The sequence below is a fragment of the Vicugna pacos genome, chromosome 12 (genome assembly GCF_048564905.1).
Source record: "Vicugna pacos chromosome 12, VicPac4, whole genome shotgun sequence".
NCBI lineage: Eukaryota > Metazoa > Chordata > Mammalia > Artiodactyla > Camelidae > Vicugna > Vicugna pacos.
The window spans coordinates 19,081,961-19,094,917 of NC_132998.1; the positions used below are offsets into that span (position 1 = coordinate 19,081,961).

The 12,957-nt window shown below is 37.4% G+C and overlaps 1 protein-coding gene across 5 annotated transcripts in view; it reads right to left on the minus strand.

Annotated features, from left to right (window-relative positions):
- The window catches only part of CNTN1 (contactin 1), a 284,008-nt gene that overhangs the window by 109,332 nt on the left and 161,719 nt on the right, over positions 1 to 12,957 (minus strand). For all 5 annotated transcript variants that reach the window (XM_006202860.4, XM_072972986.1, XM_072972985.1 and 2 more), the window contains 3 exons: positions 9,805 to 9,977; positions 7,888 to 7,983; positions 2,239 to 2,445 (listed from right to left, as the gene is read on the minus strand). In XM_006202860.4, the coding sequence (XP_006202922.1) occupies positions 2,239 to 2,445; positions 7,888 to 7,983; positions 9,805 to 9,977 (476 nt within the window). The remainder of the gene's footprint in view (positions 1 to 2,238; positions 2,446 to 7,887; positions 7,984 to 9,804; positions 9,978 to 12,957) is intronic.

Here is a 12,957-nt window from a genome sequence, read left to right on the forward strand (position 1 = left end):
CTGGGCCTGTTGAATCACTCTCTGGGTTCCACATTTTCCTTAAACCTCCCAAGTGCTCATGTACTAAATGAGAACCATTGAATTCACTGTCCTGAGGAGGACAGTGGAGATGAGTTGATGATTAGAAACATTACCCTGAGTTATTGCTAAACGAGAACTATGATGGTATTGCTAAATGAGATGAACACCAGAAGAGGAGGCTTAGAAGTGATAAAAAGTGTGTTTGTCATATTCCCAATTTAACATCCTTGAGAATCTTCCATGTGGCAAGTCCAGGATGTAGGGAGAATTAAGGACTAAACACGGGAAAAAGTTTTGCAGATGTGAATTTGGAGTCATCCATATAGGGCTAATAGGAAAAAGGTGAAAATGGGTGAGAATGTCTGTGCAGTGCCAACTGGTGCCTGCCAAGGCCCAGTAACCCCCAAACCTCCAGCCCTTAGGCATCCACCTGCTCCTCTTTGGAAGATAAAGTACATCCTTTCCTGACGTGTGTTTGCCGTAGCAAAATTAACAGCTCTGGATAATGTTGAAACAACATAATGAAACTCCAGACCACATGCTCTGTCTCAGGCCTATGTCTCCATTTTATCAGTCATAAATCCCGCTACCTTGTCATATACCAAAGCCCCTCACCTCACTTATAGCCAATCAAAAATCTGTTCCCCTATCCCTTTGTGTTCACAGCCCCTTCCTCAATAAAAGACCCTACAAGTTCACCCCAACACTCACACATGCACATCTTGTCTGTGTGGCCCGTTGTGGCCTCTAGCAGCATATCTATTAAATGTTTTCTTTGTCTCAAACTTTTCCTTGTCTCTGGTAAATTCTTTTACCACCTGTGACACTGGCTGGCCATGTTCCCCAACAATCCAAAAAAAGATTAGAAAGAAATATAAGAAGGGGAAAGATCTGGTGAAGGCTAGTGCATCGATTTTGGTCAGAGAAGCAGGTGGGAGATGAGAAGAGGCAGAAGGAGTCAGAAAATTCAGAGAAAGAAGGGAGGGTTCAAGAGCAGCAGAAGGGATCAACAGTGTCCCAGCTCCTCCAGACTCAGGCCGGAAGAGGTCTTTGGATTTAGCAAATAGCAAGTCGTTTTGATTATTCAAGATTGTTTGCATTGAATACAAAAGAATGTGCAGAGGGGAAGGAATGGAGGAGAGTCTGAAGACTCAGAAAAGGAAAGAAAGAGCGATGCTCCTAAATGAATCAACAGGATGTGAACCAGACCACCTGGAGGGATTAGCCTGAGTAGCAGGAGAGACACTACTTTCACCGAGACAGGAAGTAAGAGGTGAATAGGAGCACTGAACTTCGAGGGGAGGGGAGGGAAGAAAATCAGGGGAGTGTTTATGTGATGGCTCTTTCTTACTCTGTGCAGTAGTGGTGAGAGTATCTTCTAAGATTAGAGAGGGGAAAAAAAGAGCCAGAATATCAGAAGATAGTTACTGAAAACAATCGTGTGACTGCTATTTTGAGAAGAGTAATAAAAACAGAAGCTTTGTGATATGATGGAATTTTCCACGTTGTCTTACGAAACTTAAGTCTGCCAACAATAGACCCAGTATTTCCTCAGGAGCTTGAACTCAGTGACACAACTGTAGCAGCAGGACTGAGATAAAAATAATGTGAAGTAGGAAAATATATTGTGATCTGATTTTCTCAGGAGGTGGTGCACTAAAAAAAGGGAAGGTAATTCAACTGGAGCCTAGGAAAAGTTCAGTCAAGAATATCAGTGGTCATCAAATATGGCACCACGGTAGTGATACCCCACGCTAACTGCTTACAGTAGAGAGGCAACTTATATACTTCTTTGCTTCATGTAGTAGTTCCTTTAAAATGTCAAAGTAATCCAACTGCCTTTTTATTCCTCTTTCTGTAATTACTATAGTTTGTTTTGATCTAATCATTTCTTTTCTTTTGTGTATTTACTGAGAAGTAAGATTGGCCATGAAGCAAAAAGATGCTGGTGTAACTGGTATTTGGCTAACGATTCAGTTTTCTATGCATTCCTGGAACTAGAGGCAACCAGTCCAAACTCAACCGTCTCCAGGCACTTTAGTGAGGTAAATCTTCACTATGAGGAAAGCTAAGGAAGGACCAAGACTTTCAAAGTATGTGTCATCTGTTTGCCGTGATGGAGAAGCCAGCAAGTCAAACCATGGGATATTTCTTTTCATTACTATGGTTGTCATAGGCAGATAACCTGACAAAAACAGAGTCTAATAAAATACTCACGTTCAGGTAGTGGAATGAGTGGGATAAACTTGCTGAACACACTCTTTGTAATAGAAGGACTGGATACAAAGCAGGAATAATTGCCTCTGTCTGATGCCTCAACGTTGGCGATGTAGAGATTGCCATTAGTCTGAGACACGAATCTTCGTTTATCCATTGTGATAAATACAGGGAATTCATTTAGAAGCCAGCGGTAGCTAAGATCATCTAGGAAAAAGCATTATCTACTAACCATTAAGTTCTTCTCCGAAAGCAAAGATTTTGTTTTCTAGTAATAAGCTAGCACATAATCTAATCAGCTTTGTAGAGCAAATGTTGGAAACAGGCCAAAGAGTGCACATTTTCTAAAAGCTATCTCAGTTTGAGTGATATACACATAGTGCTAAGTAATTATCTTTCTCTCTCAATTATTTTATGGAAAACTGATTTTTTACTTTTATTTCACTGATGGGCTAAGGAAAACTCAAAGAGGCTAAGTGGCTTTCTTAACATTAAGTAGAAGTAGACGTGGAATTTTGAATCTGGTTCCAACAGTCCAAAATTTACGACTCACTTTCCCTACTGCATTTTACAAATAAAATCAAGATCATGAGCCATACTATGGCTTTCTATCTTTTTCTTTTTGTACTCCTATTTTAAATGATAGATTTAGGAATGAATTTATATAACCTGTTCTGGTCACATGAAAAAGTGAAAACCACAGAAACAGAGAAAGGCACATTACTTGTTTTCTTAAATATTAGGAAGTAGATTATACGGTAACTCTTAACCATAGGAAATTCCTTCGGCTGGACATACTGGCTGTTAGGTCAAAAGGTGAATTTCCTTGTTAATTTGCTGCTTTTCATGCAGGTTTCTGTTTCTGCTTTGGGGACTCCCCTTCTCCACTCCAGCCCAGCAGTCATACATGCACAGGAGGGGACTACGGGCCATGCATACTTCTCAGTCACAGAATGTCGAGTCCCTTTCAAACATCACAACCATGTGAAGACAGCTGCTGCTAGGAAGATCCCCTCAGAAAAAAGAGTAGATCTCAAAGTACAAGTTTGAAAGGATTTCAGGCATAAGGTGGTGGAAAGTCAAGACCTTTTACAAATGAAATAATCATGACAAACCACCTTTTGGATTTAGGGAGCTCAAGGCAATTGATGGGTAAAGCTGCTAAAGGGAACGGGAAGAAGAGTTAACAAAGAAACACAGAAAGAACGGCACACTGTACACACCCAGTGTGATTGGAAAGAAGGACCCAGAGGATGTCACCTCGATTAGCTCTGTGACTTTCTCTAGCAATATACAGTATCCTAAAAGTGAATGAGGATGGTTATTCTGTTTTTCAGTCTTAACCTTTTAATTATAGAAGTATATTTAATTTTCAGAAATTGAAAATACAGATAAAGTTAAAAAGAGAAAGACAATTAAACCACCATAGTCCTCCAACTCACAGTTACCATTGTTAGCATGTATCTTTCTAGACATTTATATCTGTGAATGATTTCATTATTTTAATTGATATCCTCATGCTGATTTAAGGTCAGGTAAAAACCACAGAAGGCACAAAATAGGAAGAAACTTTGGGGGCTGCTTAAGTTGCTGCAATCGGTTTCTTGGAATTGGGCAACAGATAACACCATGTAATTTTTGATCCAAAATAATACGTATAGTATATTTGAACAGACTGAGAACTTGTCTGATTTTAAAATAATGTCTTCTATTCCCACTTAAAGAGAAAATCGATATTTTTGTAATGATTTCTGGTCACCATTAAATTCCAAAAAATCAAGGCTAATCAGGAACATATAGGTTTCCTTGCAGAAAAATGATTTTCTTAACCATACAATGACTTAAAGATACCTCACACAAAATGCATTCAGAATAGTCTGGACGCCTGGTAGTTTTAGGAATATGGAGGCCTGTATTTTAATTCTAGACTAGGTATGATTTTGGTCAGGCTATTTTAATCACTCTATTCTCTAAATTTTAAGAGAGTTTTCTGGGTACCACTCAGAAGAGCAGAGAAATGGGATAATGGTTTACTATTTGAATCTTTAAGGGAAGAAAGCTAGGTCAGAGAGGTCATTGCAGTGATGTTGGTATGAACGTACGTCTTGGACCTTAGAGCAGCTGGTTGATTTAATGTCCAGTGCGGATTCTCCAGTTTGCTGATTTAACACATATGGAGTATGTAATACATACGGAGTAGAGCGCACACCTTCTATGTGCTGCTAAACCAGACAGATTTGGTCTTTGCCTTTGTGAGCTATGTAATATTAATAGTTAATCGAAATTTATTTAACAAATTTTCACCTACTGATAAGCCATTCACTGGACAAAGTAAGAATTGGAATATGTAAAAGCTATCATTTCTCATTAAAACAAAGGTAGGAATTGCTGTTCTCAAACAGTGACACAAAAGTTTAGCTGAATTAATTGACTTGCCCAAGGCCATACATACAGCAATAGGGAGGTAGGAAGGATCTCCTAACCTCTCTCCCCTCCTCGGCACTCCATGATTGGTGTGCACTTAGGAATGAGATTTAATGTTGGCAATCAAGAGCTAAACCCTGACCCAGTTCTCAGAGGGACTCAATGGAATATCTTTTTATCTGCTCTCCCCTGCTCCATGCAGATGGTAAAATTAACCATCTCTGAAAAAGCCAACATCTGTTTTCTTCACAGCACTGCTGTCTGGCTTAAATAATAAAATACTACAAAATCATGTTTTTAAGAAGAGGCAGTACCCGCACCGGTTTCAGAAATGTTGCTTTTTATTGATTGATGTCTGAGATTTCTTTCTTTTGCCTCCAGAGAGCCTGGACCACATTACAGGCGAAATTTGTTTTGGCCAACTACCTTTGGTGAGTTTCATTGTATTCATGTGAAATACATCACTTATCTAACCTTGCTAAATAAGGTATTTTTTTTTCTTAAAATACATTTGAAGTACTTAAGTGTTCCCTGCATGAATAATTTACAAACATTTTAGAAGACATCTGTGCTTTCTTTTTTAATTAATCTCAATAGAACAGAATTTACCTATACCTATAAAATCACTACAGTTTCTAATTAATGCTTTGATACCCACATTAAACTTCTTTAGGAAAAATTTTATACCTAGTTATACTGTGGGATCATGTTTTCCCCACTGTGATCTCCCAACCCTGTCTATTGATGTGTTGACCTTTTTAGTCTTTTGAGATTCCTTCAAGATCGTATTCAACATGCCAGGAACTGTTTGTTAAGGTATTCTCACTTCCTTATTCACTTTAAACTTCACATAATGCCGATTATTAGGTATTTTATTCATAGTTCTGATCCTTTGAATGGTGGACTTTTTTCTTTATTCTCTCTCTTAATATACTCATATATCATTTATATTTTTTGTAAGCTCAATTGCTGATGAAAATTAACCAGAAACAAAGCATTATGTTTTCATTGTCTGAGGGTCTAGAAGTCTAGGAAGTCTTACACATTCATGAATGTTTGATTGCTATTTAATAAAACAAAATCTCAACAGGTAAATTTACCTTTTCATGAAATTGTGACCACTATGTATCCATCAATTTAATGAACACATTCATTTACTCTTTCATTCTCTCATCCCTCAAATATTTGTTGAACACTTAATCTGTGCTAGGCATTAGGCAATCAACTGTATACCAAGTGTCATTATAAAATTCAATAAACATTTGCAGTGATGTAGTTATGTGTAATTATTCTTGATAAATAAGTAAAGAAGTTCAAATCAGAGTTTTCCCCATTGCAAGAAACCACAGAACATCTAAATCCGTAGAAAAATATCATGCATTGTGAATGATGAGACTTTTTTCCTAGACTTCTTTCCTGTGCATAAATGAGAGACAACATTTCTGTAACTGTGAATAAAAAAATCTTCAGCAAAGTAAGATGTACTTTACTTGCTTTAATAATTGATTCAAAATATTAAATTTGCTAAATATATTTTATTTACTTAATAATAATCCATTGAAAGTATATATCCATTTTATCATTTTAAAATATATTATTACATTTGAAACCTATAGCAAAGTCTATGAAGTAGGAGGTACAGGAGTTATTATAGCCCTATTTTAAATGAGGAAACTGAGCTATAGAGATGTCTAGGATGACTTGACTTAGTAAGCACTAGATCCTCGTTTACCAGATCACCGTGTAGAGCACCGGGGTTTGACAACTATAAATAGTTGCATATATATATAACAGTCTTTGAGTTTCAAAACCAAAAGGCAGGTTTCTTCTCACCTTCAACCCTATGAATTTCTAAGCTGCAAAGTGTTAGGTAGTTAGATAGAAATGAGCACCAGGCAAAGGGAGAGGGAAGGGGAGGAGGAGGGAGCAATCCAGAAGATAACAGTACACCTGCACTCAGGATAAAGGGCTCCAAAGAGTTTTACTTTCTCTAAATGAATGTCAACGAAGAAGGTGGTTAGAACTGGACAACGCGGCTGTGCAATAGAGAGAAGGACCCAGCTTAACATGACCCAGTGCTCATTATAATGTAATTAGCACTGTGGTTTGGGCCCCCTCCTGTAGGTTTTTCTGTGTACATCCTGGGTAAGAGCATGTGTAAAAGAGATGGCAAGCCTTAGCACTCAAGGGACATGAGCTGCCAATCAATCACCTGAATGCCCTAAGCCAGGACATAAGACAGGAGAAACAAAGGAGCAGCGCCATTTTCCTCTCTTGGGTTGGCCCACCTTCAATTCTTGAAGGTGTAGTATAATTTACTAACTTTTCCCTCCTCATGGTAACAAAAGCATGAAACCTTAATTTAACTGCATTTAGGAGGAAGAATGACTTATGGCATGGACGTGGTAAAACAGTACACACACATATATGTGTGGTTTTGAAGCATCTGTCCATTCTTACATTTGAAGGTGGCATGTCTAATTTTCACAGAGGTCATCATATCCTAAGAACGTGAATTGATGGAAGGAGATGACGAGCTGTTCAGATTCTACTCAGTGCGAAAAGTGGTATTTATATTTTGTTTCAAGAGGACATTTGATAAATAAAACAAGTGAAAGTGAAAATACATGCAGTGTTTATCTTTCAATGTTTTGTTGGCTTTTATTTTAGCCGTGTCAAATTACTGAAAATGTATTCAAAAGTCGAATCTTGTAACAGATGCCAGTTTAGCCCCTTTCTAAGCTGGATGATTATTCTTGTGGATTGGTAGTCCTAAAGAGGTTAATATTCATTATGTCTTTATTCCTTTCCAGCATTTAACTACAGTTCACAGTGTGCTGTAGGTGTTAAATTGTTAATAAAATGATTGATTACATATCACTCTTTGGTACTCTGCTATTTTAGGAATTATTTGTAGAAAATCTACTGTATTTTCTCCTGTGTAACAGGAACTTTAATAGGCACATAATCCAACATATATTGTTTATAAACAGAAATGATCATAGATCATAGACCTTTAGGTTGTAGATTACTTTTAATTTAGAATTAGGGCCCAAAGTTTAAAGAATCAGAAAAGCAGGCATCTATAAGCACTAGTAAATGATGCATAAGGTTATGCAAATACTGAGTCTCATTTAATTATAAATGTTCCATTACCATTAAGAAAATAGAAACTTGCCCATTTCTTTTCATAGTTGCCTATATTCACAGAAGGACTAAGTGTACCTGGAAAATGGTATGGAGGATCACAGAGCAACACCATTCCTTTCCCTTCTTTCACTCTGACCTCAGGACGTTCCTCTGGTGGGAAAGGATCAAGATCTAATGGTGAAAGTAAGAAGGAAAACATTCATTCTCTGGTCAATAGAAAGAGAGAGATTCATTAAAGTTTACTTTTCAGCTACTAACTCATTTTTAGAAACGATACCTCTCAGTGGGTCTGGTGAAGCCCATCAAGGTCAATTCCCTTTTTCACGTGCTGGGATGTGGGCGCCCTACAGAGGAGTTCTGGGGTGGCTGATGCCTATAGACACTAGTGGCAACCTGCACAACTACTGTGACAAATCTGAAGATGGCCGATATCCTAAACATTGCTTCAGATTCAGGAAGAATCTCAGTAGGGGTATCTGGAAATACAATGGACTCAGACAAACCAGAAAGTCTGAGAGAGGACTCCAGTGGGGAGAAGGAATGAGGATGAAAGGCAGGATCCTACTTGCGGAATGTGAAGGTCCCCAATCCTGTGACCCTGTTCAAGTTCTGGGTTTTCCTTAGCTCTCATTTCCTTTCCTTCTGTGTATTTGGAACTCACGTGTTTCTTGGTTTCTTGATAGTCTAGTATTTGGCTCTTCATTTGTTTTACTGGTTCCCATGTGTTTCCATCTAGCCTCATCTCCTATTCTTTATTTGTGATCAGTACTCAAATGATAAAATCTAGTTTTTACTTCTTTCAATGTATTTATGTCCTCTGAAAAGTCATCATTCTAAAAATAACCTTCTGGCAGAGAACCCTTCAAATCTACTTTTCTAGTCCTGATGCCTCACTGGAATGCCATCCCTGTCCTCAAAACTCAGTTGACATCTCGCCAAGGATAACTTAATGGCCCCATGATCTCTTCATGTGAAGCATCCATGTAAATGTGTCCTCCCATCCTTGAAATTGGTTTGACTTGCTCCCACTCCACTTTAAAGAGAGCAGAATGTTTCTGCCCTTCGACTAGGATTTCCTTAGGAAATATTTAAGGTCTTTCTTTCCTTAGATGCAATGCAATCTGTCTTGTATTTCTTTAAAAATTGAGTTTATTATTTACGTTCCCATGATCACCACACCAGTTTAATCTGATTGCATTTTCTGCCTACCCCTGTCTCACTCCCTCCTGGTAAGCACTACCGCTTGGGTTTTTTCAGAATGTCATTTTTATCCTATAGCTCATTTTGCATAATATTTAAATGCTGACTTATAAAATCATGGACCGGAGAACATCTGATTGAACGCCTCTCTCTCTATGCAGTTTCAGAATAATCTCCAACTTTTATTAGTTTAGCACAGTGTTTCTCAAACTATTTTCATCATTATTGTCCCCAAAAGGAGAAAATTCCGTTTAATGTAAACTTAGAATTAATTATTTAATTAATCAATTAAAATTCAATTTAATTTATTCCTAACAAGAAAAATTAAATCCTAAGGAATAAGGTTTTGTTGGATAGGGTTGAGCTTTCGAGAACCTTAGCCCATTATGTTGTAATATCTAAGATGGTTTCTCCCCCAAGAACCAGTTTTCACCCCTTGGGGGTCATATCACCCCTATTGAGAATGCACGGCTTAGCATTTCCACTGATGGTAATTTTTAGAAAGTTATTCATGACCCTTCTGAACACAGCCTTAGTTTATTTTCCAAAGTTATATCTTTCACTACTTCAAGTGCATTCGTAATATCCCTCATGGTGCTTTGCTCCCCTGAAATTTTTTTCTTTTCCACACAGTTAAGGCCCACTAATCTTGTAAGACTCACGTCCGTCACCTATGGAGTTTTTCTCACTTTTTTTTCTTCTTGATTTCTCTTTTTGCTAAATTCCTATGATAACATCTAAGCTTTACTTCACCTAAATGCATCTGCCCTTTTAAAAGTTACAGTTACTTACATCCAAAGCTCAGGGTTGCTTCAGTGCTTCTGACCATCCCGTAATTATTGGAAGCTAAACAGTAATATATTCCAGCATCTTTCTGTTTGTCAGGATTGTTGATAACAAGGTTTCCTCCTACCATACTGTACCGATCGCTCGTCAGATCAATATCCCCATTATTCATTCTCCATCTATGAAAAAAAAAAGAAAAAATGTTACATCAAAGGTCCAAAGAATTACAAACTGTGCACTGGGCTAACATCGTTCTAAAATAATGTGGATGCAGCTCCATGTGAAGTCAGATGATTAAGTAGTTGACTCAGAGTGGTATTTCTTCACATCCTATTATACTTTAGCTCAGGCACAGAAAGGTGAATGTTCAAATGTATGAAAAATTTCCCTTTTTTTCATAAGCTATTTCAAAGGATAGCTATCTCATTGAATTTTGCCACACAAACTGGTTTCTTAGCCGATCGATATACATGGATTATAAGTGATAACCAACTATACACTAGATAGATTCATGCATATACAGATATGTTGCCTAAAGTATTAAAAGCATTATTCTAGCGGAAATAAAATATAAAATATCAGTATCTGATTCTAAATATCAAAATAAGTTTTCAATAAAACAACTTGATGAAAATCAGGGTTCTACTCAGTAAATGTCATATTCTGACCATCAGAGGTCGATCACACCATTTGAAAATGATAAAAGTCAACTGGGTCTTGATTTCCAAGCCACAAATATACTATTGCAGGTACATTTGTGAGGATTATGTTATAAATAAACTGACTAGGAACAGGAATCTAACTTTCTGGCTGAGATGATGAGAAGACTGCAAAGACTGCAAATAGAAAGTAGTTTTCAATTAATTTGACCACCTGCATAATTTTACACTCATTCTACATCAGAGTTAATCCTTAAGATTCCATATCTTTGGCAATCTTAGAAAACAAAAGTCACAGTCAAATAGTGGGCTGAGACCACATCATTCATTGCCTGGCTGCACAATTCTGATTAGGGTCAGAATCTTGCCGAAAAGGCCTAGTGATTTTAGAGTATTTTTTATTAAATCAAATTACTGGAACATTTTTAGTTTTAATCTTTACAAGGTAGGAGGTAATTCAACAACAAACACAGAAAACTGTGCCTTGCGTTTTGAAAACCTACCAAATACCAACCCAGTGAATAGGTCCTCCCCTTCCCCCCAGCAGATGGCAATATTGTCCCTTCTGGACCATCCAGTGTCAAGTTGCCTTAGCACTTGCCAGGCAATGGGTTTCCTTGTTGGGTGGTTCCAACTGTTACTATTTCCCCCATTATATTTACTCCATCCAAATTTTTGTTTATTGCTTTAATTTCCTCCCCGTGGGTCTGATTCTGCCCTTGATGTCATATAATAATTGTTTTGCTGTGTTTGGGTAAGTTCACTGGTCTATTGCATTTTTAGGAACATCCACCATTGCTGTAATCCCTTTTACACAGCTTTAAAGGCAATTTTTATTGGAGTTCTTGTTATCTGGGGGGACAAGGCAAGATTAAAAACAGCCTCAAGGCTGATAAGTGGAAGGTAAAGTTCCCTGTTGTACCTTTCAGGATGTTACCATGAATACAAATTACCACAGAACATGCCATAAATATAAAACTACAATGTGAATGACAAATTGCATGATTACCAACGTTAGTATGGCTTGCCCTGAATATTAAGTAAATTTTTAAAACTTCAAGTGTTCTTCTGCCAGACAAGCCGCATCATGAGTTGAATATTTTTCCCCTAATTGTGCTGTCAAATGCAGATCCCCTTCATAACAGAATGAAGCATCTACTTCTCCTGCTCAGCTCTCTACAGTGATGTGTAGATAATCAGATCATACTCGCCCTGGGGACTTAGTGCTGTGCAGCCTACGGGAGGGAGTTCATGATGTATCTGCCAAGCCAAGCTTTGCTTCTTTTTTTCATTTTTAAAATTTTGCTAAGAAGACTAAGTAGGACTGGAAGCAGAGGGAAATTGGGAGTTGCTAATCAAGATGTATAAAGTTTTAGGGGTGCAAAGCATTGCCTCTTACTGTCTCTGCTGGGTAGTGGTAGTGGGGGACAGGGACAAGAAACCCATGTTCCTAGAACACTATGTGAGAGCAAGCTGTTCTGTTTTGTCACCTCCATTGGAGCCTGGAGGCTAAGGTTCCGTGTATGAATGTCAAGGACAGTGTCACAGAATAAACATCACTGAAATAGCTTTGGAAATGCTATCAACCTATCTAGATACATACATACTAATAAAAAAAATTAGATGCTTCTTTGAGAGCTGTAAAATCTGTATTTCAGTCCTGGATGGGTGATTTACAAACTCCGGAACAAGTCAGTTTACTTATTCAGGACTCAGGTTCCTCTCCTATAAAAGTATGTGCTTGGATTAGATCTCCTCTAGACTCCCTATTAGTTATATTATTGCACGTTCAGGATTATGTACGTGAGCTCCCATTATGGATGGCTTAAGGGTAGGAATAAGTTTAGCCCATCAAACAGAACAACGGTGTTATTATAGTTTAGAAAATATGTACTTATATTGTACTCCTATGCATGAAATTGGAACAATAAAAAAACATTTTTAGAGAGGTGGTAATTTTGTATATAAATTCATATTTTAAGAAAAATTTTGTAATTATGTCCAGAAGCAAGTGAAAATGAGTTCAAGCAGAATTAAATGGGGGGGGAAGGGGTGTTCTCTTTGATAACAACACTTTTATAACAATAGAAAGTTATTTTTCTATTCATGGAAAGAAAGATTTACTACTAAAATTAACTTTGTTGAGTGACAACCTTCAATTAACTCAGGTGACATTAGCATACTAGAGCCCCAATCTTCCCATCAATCACTTGTTTTGTCTTCATGGACCAAAATTCATTGGCATTTGATTAACTTTCGAATCTTATTCTTTGCATCAGACTAGAATACTATACTTTTCTGAACACTTGGAAGCAGGAAAACTCACTGTTACTTTTTACTATTTTTGATAGCATAAACAAACACCCCAGAAAAACAGAAAGATACAGATTGTCCAATACGTAGAGTCATTTAAGAAACTCACTTTGTTGTCTGGAATATAGACTTGAGCCTATTGAAAATGGCACTTTCTAGAATTTTCTATGCAAGAAGCTCTTTAAAT